The 17,028-nt window shown below is 38.0% G+C and overlaps 1 protein-coding gene across 1 annotated transcript; it reads left to right on the forward strand.

Moving 5' to 3' along the window:
- The first annotated feature begins 107 nt into the window (after window positions 1-107).
- SPTSSA (serine palmitoyltransferase small subunit A) lies at window positions 108-11,460 on the forward strand. The gene is made up of 2 exons (XM_039351849.1): window positions 108-270; window positions 10,711-11,460. Exons 1-2 carry the CDS (start codon window positions 168-170, stop codon window positions 10,812-10,814), a joined length of 207 nt encoding a protein of 68 aa, XP_039207783.1. The 5' UTR covers window positions 108-167; the 3' UTR covers window positions 10,815-11,460.
- The last annotated feature ends 5,568 nt before the right edge of the window (window positions 11,461-17,028 follow it).

Raw genomic sequence — 17,028 nt, forward strand, 5'->3', positions numbered from 1 at the left:
CCCCGCCTCTAGGCGTGGCTCGCCCGGGCAAAGAACAGGAATGGGCCGGCGGGAAGCGGCTCAGCCAATCTGCGAAGGAACTGGGCGTCAAAGTGCCCGTCCCTCGTCCTCGGCTCGGCGGTGCGTTTCGCTGGCGCGATCTTACGTACCGAGGCGCTGCCGGGGAAATGGCGTTCAGCTCGGCCTGGAAGCGAATGTCGTGGCTTTATTACCAGTATCTGCTGGTGACGGCTCTTTACATGCTGGAGCCCTGGGAGCGGACGGTGTTCAGTATCCTTTATGCGCTATTTTTATTTCGTCCAAGGCTGAACGATTCCTGGCTCCGTCAAGGAAGTTCGGGTTAAGCCGAATACAGGTTACCGTGGCCGGTTTGGACTCGGACGGGCGGATGGGATGGGTGGCAATTGGCGGCCTTGGAGCTTCCTTTAGTTGGGCAACCCTGGGCTGAAGCAAGAAAGCTGCTCTGGGGTATTATGTGCGCCATTAGCTTGTAGAGGTTTCGCCCGCTGCTAAGTGGAAGTTCTTCATAGAAGGCAGAAAACCACCAGCACGTAAATTAACTGCCTCCAGCTCTTTTTCCAACCTCTGTGTACTCGTTTCTAAGCGTAGCTGCTACCTGATTACTCACCTGCGTTTAACCTCTTGTCCCAATCAAGGCTTTTGGTTAAAATACTACTTTAACAGCAACACAACTAAGGATGACTTGCTGGGTGCGGAAACAGAAATAATGATGTTTGTGCTTTAGTTTGGTGGAAGCGGAGTAAAACTCAGAGATGGAAATTAATGTCTGATTGTATTTCAGGGCTGTCATCTTAATCCTATGCCTTCTTAGGAAGAAAGGTTGTGTCTAAGCTTCATGTGCTTTCAGATATATTTTAACCTGTCATTTTAATTTTTCTACCCCATCTTGAAAAGCGATTTGCTGTTAGTGCCTACTATTTTACTTCTAAAGACAGTGCCCAGATTTGCACTGTTCACTTTCCTCAATTTAGGCACCTCAGAGCAAATCTAGCATTTGGCAGTTAAAAGAGAGGCACAAAGTGGAAATTGAAGCCATATTTCTTTCCCATTTTCTTAACTACTGAGGATATATATTTTTCTGTTAAGTGAGATATTCCTACTGGGTGACTAAACTGATAGCTTTCTGTTTATATTACCACAGGATTGTTGTGGAGATAGATATATCCAGTAAAGTTATTCAATCAGGAGTCATAATTTTAAAAAACCTTATTCTAAACTTAGGTCTTAATTACATGCTTTTGTGGCAATTTAACCTATCGTGCTTTTTTAGGGTCTTAAAAACATGCTACAGATTTCTGTTACCAGAAATATATTTATCATGAAGGAGCATATGAAATCTGTTGCATCTTTCAGAATTCCTTGATTTTCTTGTCAACCATCAGAACACCCCTTAATTTAGTTTTCTTTTACTACATAATTGTTAGCAAATGCTCCAGAACAATTGATTATATTATAATGTTAAAAAAACATTTTTAATTATTTGACCAAAACTTTAAAGGCAGAAGTTAGACAATGTAATTGCAATTGATGGGATAACAGAAACTTTTCTATAAGTTCTGCAGTAAGAATCAGTTGATATAGTGGTTCATGGTTGGATAGGACTGGGGAGAATTAAGATTCATGTAGTTCTTTAGCTGTCTATTTAATGACTTTTATCAGTCACACAGCCTACAGGTAATCCTTGTCTTACAACCATTCATTTAATGATCATTTGAAATTACAATGGCACTGAAAAAGTGACTTATGACTATTTTTCTCATAACTATTGCAGCATCCCCATGATCAAGTAATCAAAATTTGGATGCTTGGTAACTGGTTAATATTTATGACATTGCAGTGTTCTGGGGTCATATGGTCACCTTTTGCAGTGTTCTGGGGTCATATGATCACCTTTTGACAAGCAAAGTCAATGGGGAAGCCAGATTCACTTAACATTGGTGTCACAAACTTAACAACTGGAATTGTTCAGGTGTTAAGTGATTCACTTAATACCTATGGCAAAAAAGGTCATAAAATGGGGCACTTAACTCTCTCGCTTAGAACAGAAATTTTGGGCTCAATTGTAGTTGTAAGTTGAGAATTATCTGTACTTCACAGAGGATTTTTAAGGGGGGGGGGTAGGAAACATTGTAAGAGAAAGTGCTACATATGCCATTTTCAGCTGCTATAGGAAAGATGGATTATTTAATAATAAATTGTGTTTTTTAGTAAAATCACAGTAGCTGTGATTCATAAAAGTTATTTGTTCCCTACACACTAAACTTACATATTTTGTTTTTTAATGTAGATCAAATCTTTGTTTCTAAATTGGTATGCTAATAATGATTTATATTAACATGTGATTATATGTGCTGTATCAATCCAGTATAATCATTTTTTTATAAATTCTTTTTTGTTTTGTATTTTATCTCCATGTACTACTGTTTTTAGCCTTGGATGAATATAGTACTTGGTTGGCTTTCCATCCAGAAACAAGTCCCTCCTTTCAGAAGAATAAAGTGATGCTTGCCCCCTGCTAATATTTAATATCTTTGTTTCTAAATAAGTAATTTGTTCATTCAGGACTCCCGTATAGAATTCTTAGACCTTGCAAATGTTCCTTTCTTTTATTTTCTATGAGCTACCTTGGAGAAAGTGAGCAAATCTTGCAGAGAAACTAAATCCAAATTTAGTTCAGTGGATTGGGCTTCAACAATGCTCTTTTGTTTCCATCTAAGTTACTGTTGATACTGCAAGATAGTCTTGTTTGAAATGTATCTTGTGACATATGTAGCTTGCTATTATAATTCCCTCAAATCTGTGGGGCAACAGTGGTGTAACTCCTATTTGCTGATTGTACTTTTTATGTAATACTGCTAGCTCAGTTTCTCATAGAATACTATTTGTACTGTTCTGTAACAGTGGCACTTACATTGTGGCTTTTGTTACAAAAGTGCTGAGCATTATGTGAACAGAAACATGTTTTACAGCTCCAGCATTTCTTCCCTAAGCTTTCAGAAAGATTTTGAGGGAGAGGAGGTGTGGATCCTTTCCAATTATGTTAAGGAAAACTGTCCTATCAATAGAAAATTGGAATTTGGATCCATCCTCGTTAGTCTTTGGTTGGAATTACTTTGTTGGTCAGAACTGACAATTGTTCAGCTTGATTTGTCCAGTTGAGAAGTAATATCCACTCCCTCTTCAGACGCTCAGGGCAATGCAACCTTTCTCCATTCTTTACAAAACATTTCAAGGATTTCATAGAAGAAAAAAGACTCTTGCTTTCTTCCCTTCTTACAGAAATCTTCCTGAAAGAGAAAAAAAGGAGGAATGGTTGAATTACCTCTCTTCTGAAATTTGATACAGTATATCCTAATTGCTGCTGTTATTTAAACACATTCTATAATCGACACTAATTTATGCAGTCTCTTTATCCATATATTCTTATCAGTTTATTGCTAGATTACTGTTAGTGAAGAAATTATGCTGAGCCTGAATTAAGCAATGATCTGAGAAAATAAATGTGCTAAGTTTGCTTCTGAGAGCTGTTTTTTTCAATAATGTTTTATTGATTTTCTAATTTTACATTTAAGTATTTAAAAAGCAACATGATGGCTGAGTTAATCGATAATTCAGTGACCTACAAGTATCTTTGGTACCAGTGTCAAACTATCACATTAAATATTTCCTCTCTTTTCCCCTTAGTATTTACTGTCTCATGTTTAAACTAATACAATTCTTATTATATCAATTAAATAAAAATAACATTCTTACATTTATCAATAATTTTTAGCTTATACATATCCTGGTTATTTTTTTTTTTCTTTTTTTTTTTATTTTTTTTCTTTCTTTCATATAAAAAAAAAAAAAACCCCACCCCACACCCCCCCCAAAAACCCTCCCTTCCCCCCCCCTGAGCTTCCCAGAGCAGAATATAGGCTTAAGAAATAAAAAAAAAAAAAATTAAATTAAAAACTTTATATTTATATATATAAAAAAGATATCTATAATATATATAAAAATAAAACTTATGAAAAAGCTATATGATATTTTTGTATACCCAATCTAAATTGTATAAATTTTATCCATTTGTCCCAGATAGCAAAAAACTTCTCTTGCGTTTGTTGCTTTAAGAAAGCCGAAATCTTTGCCATTTCCGCCAGATAAGCTACTTTAAAAAACCATTCCTGCAATGTAGGCAAAGATTCCTTCTTCCAATATTGTCCAACTAACAGCCTCGCGGCTGTGATCATGTAAAAAACAAGAAAAAAGTGAAGGAAATGATTGGTCCATTAGTGGGTGGAAGTGGCAAGAAGGTGACAAGCAACAGGGAGAAAGCAGAACTATTTAACTCATTTTTTGCATCTGTCTTTACACAAAGGGAAAAAACAGACCAACCTATCAAAAATAGTGCCACAAAAAACAAAACAGAAACACAAGTTAAGATAGGCAAGAAAATCGTTAGTGAGCACCTGTCCAGCCTAGATGAGTTCAAATCGCCAGGACCAGACGGATTACACCCCAGAGTTCTCAAGGAACTGGCAGATGTGATATCGGAGCCACTGAACTATATTTTTCAAAGATCCTGGAACACAGGGGAACTACCAGAGGACTGGAAAAGAGCTGATGTAGTTCCCATCCTCAAAAAAGGAAAAAAAATGGATCCAGGAAATTACAGACCTATCAGCCTGACCTCAATACCTGGGAAGATCCTGGAAAAGATAATCAAACAACGAATCAACGAACACCTAGAGGCAAACAAAGTCATTACTAAAAGCCAACATGGGTTTGTCAAAAATAGATCATGCCAGACAAATCTTATTGCATTCTTTGACCAAGTGACAAAATTAGTGGATCAGAGGAATGCTGTGGACATAATTTACTTGGACTTCAGTAAGGCATTTGATAAAGTAGATCACAACCTACTACTTGACAAGATAGAAAAATGTGGGGTAGACAGAACCACCACCAGATGGATCCGTAGCTGGCTGACCGGCCGTACTCAGCGAGTGGTCCTCAATGGAACTGCATCTATATGGAGGGAAGTGTGTAGTGGGGTGCCCCAGGGCTCTGTTCTGGGCCCAGTACTCTTCAACATCTTCATCAACGATTTGGATGAAGGGATAGATGGGGAACTCATCAAATTTGCAGACGACACCAAGCTGGCAGGAATAGCCAACACTCCAGAAGACAGGCTTCAGATACAGAAGGATCTGGACAGACTTGAACACTGGGCACTAACTAACAAAATGAAATTCAATGGTGAAAAAAGCAAGGTTCTACATTTAGGCAAGAAAAACCAAATGCACAAGTACAGCATAGGTGGCACCATGCTCAATAGTAGTAACTGTGAGAGGGACCTCGGAGTCCTAGTAGACAATCACTTAAATATGAGCCAGCAGTGTGCTGCAGCTGCCAAAAAGGCCAACACAGTGCTAGGCTGCATTAACAGAGGGATAGAATCAAGATCACGTGAAGTATTAATACCACTCTTCAATGCCTTGGTAAGGCCACACTTGGAATACTGCATCCAGTTTTGGTCACCACGATGTAAAAAAGATGTTGAGACTCTAGAAAGAGTACAGAGAAGAGCAACAAAGATGATTAGGGGACTGGAGGCTAAAACATATAAGGAACGGTTGCGAGAATTGGGTATGTCTAGTTTAACGAAGAGAAGGACAAGGGGGGACATGATAGCAGTATTCCAATATCTCAGGGGCTGCCATAAAGAAGAGGGAATTAAGCTATTTTCCAAAGCACCTGAAGGCAGGACAAGAAGCAACGGGTGGAAACTCATCAGGGAGAGAAGCAACCTAGAACTAAGGAGAAACTTCCTGACAGTGAGAACAATTAATCAGTGGACAGCTTGCCTCCAGAAGCAGTAAATGCTCCAACACTGGAAGTTTTTAAGAAGAGACTGGACAGCCATTTGTCCGAAATAGCGTAGGGTTTCCTGCCCGAGCAGGGGGTTGGACTAGATGACCTCCAAGGTCCCTTCAACTTTACTACTATTACTATTACAATCTGTAACAATACCTAACAAAAATAATTGCGGAGTAAATTTTACCCTCCTTCTACAAAATTCTCTGGATATTCCACCATATTTTGATCCAAAATGCTTTTATCTCTCTGCATGACCACCAAATATGATAATAGGAAGCCTCCTTATAACCACATCTCCAGCATTTAGGTTGCACGTCAGGGTACATGTAAGACATTTTTTGTGGATCAAGGTGCCATCTATAAAACATTTTATAAAAATTCTCCCTTAAATTCTGTGCTTGAGTAAATTTGACATTTCTCACCCAAATAGTTTCCCAGGTGTCCAATGAAACTGGCTCACCAAAGTTCTGCGCCCATCTAATCATACAATCTTTAATTAGTTCCGTTTCTGAGTCCAATTCAACTAAAACCCCATAAATTCTCTTAATGTGGGTTTGTCTTTGATCCTTCAGTTGCTTAATAAGATTTTCATCTTCTCTAAGAAAACCCACCTTACAATCCATCTTCCATCTATCTAGTAGTTGCCTATATTGGAACCAAGAATAAGTAAAATTTTCTTGTGCTAATTCTTCCCGTGATTTTAATTGCCAGTTTTGTCCATCCCATTTAAGTAACTGTCTGTAAGACACCATATCCATTTTAACCCCTCTTTTTATTCCTTCTATCGCATGCCAAGGTATAGCCCATAATGGTACTTTAAAATCACTTTTATAATATTTTCTCCAGATCCTAAGTAAAGAAATTCTTAAAATATGAGATTTAAAAGCCCAATCTATTTTTTTATTAAATATTAAATAGGCATGCCACCCATAAAGTAAATCCCATCCCTCTAGATAAAGTATCTCAGAATTTGTCAAATTTACCCAGTCACTAATTAATGTTAAAACCACCGCATCATAATATAATTTCAAATTTGGTACCTTGAGTCCACCCCTCTCCCGGAAGTCTTGCATAATTTTGAACTTAACCCTTGGTTTTTTCCCTGCCCAAATAAATTTATTGAGACCCTTCTGCCACTCATTTAAATTAATCTCATTTTTCAAAATTGGTAACATTTGAAACAAAAAAAGAAACTTGGGTAGAATATTCATTTTTATCACTGCAATTCTTCCCATGAGGGATAATTGCAGCTTTTCCCAATTCTTCAAGTCTTTCTGTACCCCGACCCACAACCTTTCATAATTATTTTTAAATAATTTTACATTAGAAACAGACAGCATCACCCCCAAATATTTTACCTTATTAACAATCTCAAAACCCGTCGAGTTAACCAAAATCTGCTTCTCCTGACTCTACATATTTTTAGGTAAAATTTTAGTCTTATTTACATTAATCTTAAAACCCGAGACCAAACCATAATGGTGAATCAACTGTAATAAGTTTACTACAGAATAATCAGGTTGCGACAAAGTAACAACCAAGTCATCCGCAAAAGCTCTTAACTTATATTCTTTTTTATTAACATATATTCCTTTAATTTCCTGAGACTCTCGAATTTTGATCAATAATATTTCCAATGTTAAAACAAACAACAATGGCGATAAAGGACACCCCTGTCTAGTACCTTTCTCTATTGTGAAAACCTCCGAAAGACCTCCATTAACAATAAGTTGTGCTGTTTGTTTTTGATATATTACCTTAAGGGCTTGTAATATGTTTTCACCAAAATTCATTTCTTCCATTACTCTTAGCATAAAATGCCAATTCAATTGGTCAAATGCTTTTTCAGCATCTAAAAATATGAGCCCTGCAGGAACTTGGTTGTTCTTATCTAAGTATTCTAATAGATTAATAATTTGTCTAACATTGTTTTTCATATACCTTCCTGTTATAAACCCTGATTGATCTTTATGCACAAGATGATGCACCACCCTCATAAGCCTATTTACCAAAATTTTTACAAATATCTTATAATCCACGTTTAAAAGAGATATAGGCCTATAGTTTTTTGGTAAAGTAAGATCTTGATCCTCCTTTGGAATCAATGATATAAAAGCACTACGCCATGAAGGAGGAATCTCTAAACCCTGTAAGATACCATTAAAAAGATCATTTAATGGTTGAATCATCTCCTCCATTAAGGCTTTATAATAAACAGCTGTTAACCCATCCGTACCCGGTGCTTTCCCTAATTTCAATTGTTGAATTGCTGAGGCAATTTCCTCCTTAGTAATTAAACCATTAATTTCATATTTCTGATCCTCAGTCAGTTTAGGAAAACTTGCCTCAGCTAAATATTATATCCTGGTTATTTTAACATTCAGTCTTTATAGACAATCAATGTCCTAATTAGTTTTTCCCAGTTTTTAGTTTCCCATTAATATTTAAAATTAACATTTAATATTTATAATTTCCAAGTTTTAAGTAACCAAAGTTCCCTTTATCACAATTCATCACAAAGTCTAATATCCAGGATACACGTCTTATCTATTTGAATATATTCTGTTTCCCACCATCTTACACCATCTAATTAATAATATAGTATAACATTCTTATTTTCTATTTCCAAATGTCTTAAATTTAGTACCGTATATGCCGGCGTATTAGGCGACCCGGCATATAAGACGACCTCCGTCTTTATAGCCGGGCCGCATTCCTAGAACGTCGTCTTATACGCCGGAAACTACCAGTATTTCCGGCGTATAAGACGACTCGGCGTATAAGACGACCCCCGTCTTTGGCGCCGATTTCAGCGCTCGTGGAAGTCGTCTTATACGCCGGCATTTACGGTAACCAAAATTTCTCTTGTTTCAACATCAAATACTTCCTCTCTTTTTCTCTTAGTGTCTACTATCTCATATTTAAGCTAGTACAATTCTTACTATATCAGCTAAGTAAAAACATGGTTATTACATTTATCAATAGATTTTTAGCTTATATATATCTTAATTACTTTTACATTCAACCTTTATAAACAAATCGATATTCAGATTTAACTTTTAATATTTATACTTCCAAGTTTTAAATGACCAAAGTTTTTTTTAATCTCAGTTCATAACAAAATCTAGTATTCAAAGTACATGTCTTGTCTATTTGAGTATATTCTATTTTAATCCTCACTAATAAATCAAACCCCCAATTTTCTTCAGCCTTATTCTAGCTTGCTTTCTTTGCCAGTTCGCCTTCCATATCTGTGCTTTTAAGTCATCAAATAGATCTCCCTCTGTTATTATATATATATTGTTTGAGATAAAAGAGGCCATCCAGTCGCCATTTTTTGGGAAGGGCTAACAAATCGTCTCTCATCTTGACTTAGTTGTCCTGAAATGTTTATTTTCCCTTTGGTCTGTTCTTGATCCTCAGGTTTCTTCTGGTTTATATAGAAAGTCTTTTCCATTTTCAGTGTTGTCAGTCCCTTTTCTGGGTTTTCCATTAACTGTGTTTGTTGATCAGTTGAATCTTCTATCATAATATTTGATTGTTCCACTTCTTCTATTATATTCTGTGTAGTTGATTCTTTAGTTGTAATCAAAGTTTGGGTTCATATATCTAGGCTGACATCTTGTTCTTTTCTCTAGCTTATTTCATCGAAGCTGTAAGAATAGTTTCATAAATTGCTTTCAACATAAAGAGAATCTGTTCCTGATATTCATCCATGTTCTCTTAGTGGTGTGTTAAATTAAAAGCTTTACAATCAGAGAGTGAAAATAATTTTGTCACTAAGTATAGAACATAGCTGGGCTTCTCACAGCTGATATCTGCCAAGGTTGCAAGTCTTATCTATAGTCTGTGCTTCAAGCCAAGTCCCTTTTAGACAATAACAAGTTGTAATATCAGGTTTAGCCACAAGATGTCACCCATACCGTTTAAGATTTTTTTTAAGTCCAAAATTTTTATAATCCTTTTTCCAATTTTGCTTCTTTTTTGTAAGTAAAAACCCAAATATTTAATAAAAATAAGAAATCTTTTAGTCCTCAAATTTTAAAAAGATAAAAATCCAGTTAGAATCAGGTTATTCTTTCAGTGTTTTAAGTTCCCCTGGATAGTCAGTCGCCACTGTTTTTAGAGGGTGAGATAGAATTTCCCTTCCCTCTCTCCACGAGGGGGGGAAATACTTTGGACAGCTCATACAGGTAGAAAAAATAGTTAGAATTGAAGAGAGGGTCAGATCTCACCCAGTCTCATCCGCACTGCTTTATAGGTGCCTGGTGGTAAGTTTGACTTCGGCTGTCTGCAGCCTAGTGACGGGTCATATTTCTATGGCCAGTCTTTCATCCGCCGGTTTGGAGGGCTGCCCCAGATCGAGCAGAAGGGCTACCGCCCTCCCACGATCAAGCGGGGGTCCCCTCCTTGCTTGTCACCCCTACAGGGCAACTTTTGACTCTTTCCAGGGTCCCACAGCGGTGCAAAATTGGACATGGAAGACGGAGCTCGCCTTCTAGTGTCTGCGGCGGCCACAGCAGCAAACCGGAAGCCCTGAGAGCTGGTTTTTACTCTTACAAATGTCTGATTATTAGTCACTTTTCCTTTCTGTCAGAGTTGAAAAAGCTCTTGTCTGAAGATTTGCAGTGAGAAATTGAACAGCTATTTGTTGATTCAGACTAATCAAATAGTTTTTTTTGGTAGTTGTATGGTTTCTGTACTAAAAACCATTTAATGTCATAGGATTTTGATAAATATGAATAACAATGCATATTAAACATTTTTACCATATCACTTGGTAAACCATTGTTGTAGTCTTTTACGCTTTCCTTTACTTTCATTCAGATTCCATGTTGGTGTCTATTATTGGAATGGCACTTTACACTGGCTATGTTTTCATGCCTCAACATATAATGGCCATCTTGCATTATTTTGAAATTATGCAGTGAAGAATCTAAGAAAGAAACCAGTTAGAAGTGAAGATCAGACTGTTAAGAAAACTGATTATTTACAACTTAAGGAATCCTACAGATGGTAAAATGAGCACCAGTTGATGATTGTGGCAGCCACTGGGGTCACATGGAGATGCAAATGCATTTTATTTATGTATAAGATTCCCTTGTATATTTTGTTTATTAATACTGTGATTGTTTGTACCTTTGATATCAGTATTTTCTTAACATTGTGACTGTCTTTAGTATTATACTGTAAAAGCTTTTCCTAATGTAACTTTGGGTACATTTTGCCTTCTATTTTTTAATCAAAAATTACCTTATTAAGTAGAGCTTGAAGCTTTTGCTATTGTATACTTATATCCATCTGGGTATATTTCTAGTAGAACATTTTGTAAGAAAGTGTTTCGATTCATGTATAAATGTGCATATACTCATAAAACTTTCTTATAAAACGTACTCAGGTGCTTGAGTTGCTATTTAAATTGTTTAAAACTGTGGTGTAGCTCGGTTTTGCTTTAACAATAAATGGAAAGCTTTTTCTTTGTACTTGGAGAAAAACTTACTATTGTATATATGAGCTATAAGAAAGTACTGGATTCATTCCTTATCTGCACATAAAATATTTGTTTCATGCATGTCATTTGGAATTTTGTGATAGCACTTTAATGCTGCTAGTATAACTTCTAACTAAAATATATGTGTTTATTTCCCAAGGGACATATTTTAATATTGACTTCAGTTTAAAAGACTATGAGTATGGGTGTTGACTATAGTATAATCATGTCTGTATTCTGAACCTACTGTTGACAGTTTTCCAACTTTTGTGAATATTTAAACCACATCACCAAAATATGAAGTTTGAAATGGACTTGATTTAAAATATGCAGCAGTAAGGAATTGCCTACTAGTCTGAAAGTTCTCTTTTATAGCATTTTTCAGATTTGTATTTTGGACTGTAAGATGGAAATTTTTAAGGTGGTTTATGTTCTTTTCCAGAGATAAAAAAATATGAAAACAGTATTGTTACCTAATGTGTGTCCTTAATTTTAGAAGAACACACAGGTAAACATTTTTTTAGAAACAGGACAATGCTTTTAAAATCAAAGTTTTAATCATCCTTCTGCTGTTTATTCCAAAATATATATTTCTATTTAAAGGTTTTAAACTTAAAAACTTTCAGTGAGGTTTGAAGGAAACTTACCCAGTGCTCTCAAACTTATTAATTCGAAGGTTTTAAACAGTTAACAAGCAATTTCTGAAAGTGATTAAAAAAGGAGGTATGTATTCTTTCAAAAGTACTGACTGCAGTAGGAACAAGATGGTTATTGTCAGACGTGAAGATTTGTCATAGCTATAGCTCAATTCACTATCCAATACAGTAGAAATAATTGGTTTTTTAAAAGTATTTTAAGTTGATTTAGATCAGTGCTTCTCAACGTTTGTGTGATGGCGACCCCTGTCACACAAACGTGCCGCGCATGCGTGGCGGCGCCCCCATGCGTGCCGCCCCCCCATGCACGGCGCAGCGCCGCCCCCATGCACGGTGCGCATGCGCGGCGCCTCCCCCCGAGGGGGAAAAATGGCAGATCACCTTGTTTGGCGACCCCCGAGAAATGGTCGATCGACCCCAAATGGGGTCGCGACCCATAGGTTGAGAACCGCTGATTTAGATCATGGGTGTCAAACTCGCTGCATCATATGACGTATTGTGATGTATTGTGACTTTTCGCATTGCCGGAGCTGGGGTGGGCTTGGCCTCCGCATGATGCAGCCGGTCCATGGGCCAGCAGTTTGACAACCCTGATTTAGATTATGAGCAGTAATTTGGTAAGAATATACATATGATTATTTATAGCATCTGTATTGTATTTTCTGGCCACTACTAACTGAAAAACTGGCATAAGTTATTTCTTTTTTGATACTAAACTTATATTTCCATATACTTAAAAATGTTAAACTGCTTTGCAGAGGGAAGCATCGAAATGGACTCGCATATCACAAAACTGAAATAATCCGGAAAATTGGGAAGAAGCAATCTAGAAGCAGCTGTGGTAAATCACTTTCACATTGTCATCGAAAGAACACCATTGACACACCCATGTACTCTTTTACAAACCTGACTTGAAAGACTTTACTTATAAATAATTTATCACCAATAGAATATAACTGAAACAAATGACAAGAACAATCTAAAAAGGAACTTTTGATCGCATAAAGAATGAGAGCTTTCAAAAAGTTTAGAAAATTCTTTTGTGTCTATACTGTAGTACATAATACTGTTGAATAACTCATGCAGTGAGCAGAGAACAGATTTCACAGAAAGGATAACTTCAAGGAGTTTTACATTTTACAAGCTTTTATTGCCTTCCAACTTTAATTTCTCATCTAAAAGCTTCAAAGTTTCCTCTGAATGTTAGCTATTCTAATCAAAACTGATTTTATAACCCAACTTCTCCCTCCTGTACAGTAATGTTTTAAACATCTTGAGTTATATATTTGAAATCTTTGTGTGAAATCTTCCTCAACTCTTTTAAGTACATGAGTACATTCTGTTCTACGTATTGCTGAAAATACCTTTGCAAATGGGTTAATGATTAAGTAGTTGTCACAAAGTGGAAACTACTAACAAAAGGCAAACAAGTCAAGCATGTAGGTCAGTGGTGGCAAACCTATGGCACACGTGCCAGAGGCGGCACTCAGAGCCCTCTCTGTGGGCACACGCGCCATGCCCCGGAGATGGCAACCGTCCCTCTTCAACCAGCGGCCCGCTAACTCGCCAAGGTCCCACGTGACTAGATGCATCCCAGCACCCATGCTCTCGCTGGCCTCTGTGTGCACCCATGCTCTCGCTGGCCTCTGTGTGCAGGGTGTTAGGCAGCAGCCACCCCAGCCCCTGCCTCACCTTGCCCTGTGACAATGGCACCGCCGCCCTGCCTCGCCTTACGTCGCCTCACCCCACAGGACGGGTCTCCTGCCCATCGCCCCACCTGCCAGAGACCCCCTGGATCTCCCCCAACCCTGCCCGGCCCCCACAGGCGTCCCTCCCCACAAGCAACATTGAGGTGATCATGTCCATCTTGACCACACCCACCCAGTCTGCCATGACCACCACAACCACGCCCACCCAGTGGGCCACACCCACCTGGCACCCAGCAATAAATAAGTGGGTTTTGGGTTGCAGTTTGGACACTCGGTCTCTAAAAGGTTCGCCATCATTGATGTAGGTGTTCACGTGAATCACATGGACAAAGCCACAGTTTTCCTGGTGACAGTGAAGTATAAAACGCCATGAAGATTAACTGGGAAGGGTAAAAATAAGTGATAAAATGGAGGCTTGTCTTACTCTTCACATTGTAGTCATTGACCTAGCATTTGTGTGGGCAGTACTGCATGCTTACAGTTAAAACTAAAAGCTTTGAATAACGACAGGCTAGAAGTAGAGTCTATTTTTAATATCTATCATGGTACCATCTGGCTTTTTGTTATCATCTTCATGTCCGTACTTTTTTTTGTTTTTTGATTACTAAAACATAATTTACTAGTTTTACTGGTTTCTTTTCCTATCCAATATCATACTGAATGCCACAGGAAAAACAATTTTAAACATCATACAAACATTTCAAAAAGTCAAACTGACAACTGATATGAGACCATAGTTCTATTCATCATATTGACAATATTGGTATAAACTGGACTGCAGTGTTGATTATCACTAATTGTACTTTCGTTTGCCATTTTGTGGCAATCCAGAGTTTTACAATCTGGTTCTGTACCTCTAGCTCCAAATTAGGAGCAAAATAATAGTGCAATGTATGAAAGATAGGAAGAGATATTGCCTAGGAATCAATCAGGCAAGAAGTGTTTGTCAGGAGCCACAGTCATTTAATGGTGAAACAAACTTAGGAAGGACTTAACCTAATTCAGGGGTTTTCAAACTTGGCCCTTTTATGACTTGTGGATTTCAATTCCCAGAATTCCTCAGCCAGGCATGCTGGCTGAGGAATTCTGGGAGTTGAAGTCCACAAGTCATAAAAGGGCCAAGTTTGAAGACCCCTGCCCTAATTGGTCAAATAGTTAAAAGTGGAGGTGAGGAATTTGTATCTTCAGAGGTACAAGATTCTGTTAATGTAGTCTTACAAAAAAGTAGAATTAGTTCATTTTGTTTTCTTGTCTAGTTTACTTGGGAGGGGGCAGTGGAGTTTTTACAAATTAAATATGCTATCCCATATATCCTTATCTGGGTTGAAGGTCTCAAGCTAAAAGGAAAATGAAGACTGGAATCCAGCAAGGCAGACAAGTAATAGCATTTTCTTACAGCTGAAGACATCTGTTTAACTACTTTGCTCCCATTGAATGCTGATCCCTCAGTGCACTATTGTATAATTCACTTCAGCTGTAATGTCTTTGAAAGGGCATAATAGCAGCAGCAGCAGCAGCAGCAGCAGCAATGCTTTGTATAAAATTGGCAGGATCTGCTTAAAAGCAGCAGGGGTAGTTTGTGCTAGAAGCCAGTGGAGAGTTAGTATCTAGAGCAGGGGTTTTCAACCTTGGCAACTTTAAGACTTGTGGACTTCAATTCCCAGAACTCCTCAGCCAGCAAAGCAAAGCTGGCTGAGGAATTCTGGGAGTTGAAGTCCACAAGTCTTAAAGTTGCCAAGGTTGAGAACCCCTGATCTAGAGGAACCTTTAAAGGCCCCTGAAGAGAGTTATTTCAAACAATTTCTTACTCTGAAAAGGAAAACTGCCAAGAGATTTAAAAAGGGGGCTTTGGGGGGGGGGAGGGCAGATCATATACTTCATGTGTAAAGAGTTCCAGGCTCAGCAACTAATATTTCTATGTGATGGTGAGAAAGACTCCTGCTTGAAATCCTGGAGCAGTACTATTGCCACTCAGTAAAGACAATAGTGAGCTAGTAAGAGAATTGATGTGGATAGATAAGCCACCTTTTGGCATTTCAAGGACGCTTAGCATCCTCAGGTGAGTAATGCTTGGTGATTCTGAAAGGAAATTGTAATTTCAGTAAAAAAAAATCTATAGCATCACAGATTGTTTATTCACATGATACTAGTTAGAGCAACATAGCCACTTTCCAGATTTCTGGACTTCTAACTCCCAGAATGCTTAGCAGTGGTTCTGTTGATAAGAGGGATTCCGAGAGTTGAAATCCACACAGGATTGCCTCTAGAGGTTCCTTGCCTTATACTACTGAAGAGAGTGCCCTTGCCTTGTACTACTGAAGAAAAAGGGGATATAAATCCAAAAAGAAAAAAGGAAAAAAAAAACAATCTATACCTACAAGTTGAGAAATAAGTTTCTCAATAGATTCCCAAAAGAATATATTGTACCTTTATGCATCTTTAATTTATCCACTCATTTATGAAATGCTTACTGCTTGTTACCAAGTTAACAAGTTTGGCAGATGATTGCAATGCATCTATTACAGTTAACCAAAATAATGAGCATATTATAAACAAACATTACTCCGGTTTCAAAAAGATCCAGCACATTCTCACTTCTTGCTTAGTAAGACACACTTCTAATCATTTCCAAGAGACATATCCTCCTAATGTAACCTCCATCTTATCCCCAACCAGCCTCTTAATCAACCTAAAACTGGGTTTAGTAGTTCCAGTTTGGAATTGGTGTTTTCCTCTTCTCCCAATACAAACTTGCTCATGCATTGTCATGCAGACGGTCTAAGGTGCTTTAGTCTGACTCCCTCCTCTAGCAGGAGACTATTCCATTTCAGAAAATGGCTGTCCAATATCTTATTGAAAACCTTCAGTGATAGAGCACTCAGAACCTCTAGAGGCAAGCCTGATATTGTTCTCCTTGTCAGGAAATTTCCCCTTAATTCTAAATTAGAACTCTCTTTGGCAATCTTCCATCTGCTACTTCCCTTAAGTTGTAGCCCATCCCCTGCCAGAAGCCCTTCAAGTAGGTATTGCAGACTGATTTATGGATCCAAGGTTCTCTTGACAGCACCATCGGGTTTGCTTAAAGAAATCCATAGAACAACTAGATGAAGTCATTCCATTTGTAATAATCTTGACCAAAGGATTAGAGCAGTGATGGTGAACCTTTTAGAGATCGAGTGCCCAAAAACCGCCCCACCCCCATCTGCCCACCGGGCCACCACCGCCTCCATGGCCCACCACAGATTGCCCAGGCAGCCCAGCAGTGCCATGGCAGCCACGCCCTCCACCC

This window comes from Crotalus tigris, unplaced genomic scaffold, assembly GCF_016545835.1.
Source record: "Crotalus tigris isolate CLP2741 ecotype Arizona unplaced genomic scaffold, ASM1654583v1 scf7180000018371.15429387391:27106975, whole genome shotgun sequence".
Taxonomy (NCBI): domain Eukaryota; kingdom Metazoa; phylum Chordata; class Lepidosauria; order Squamata; family Viperidae; genus Crotalus; species Crotalus tigris.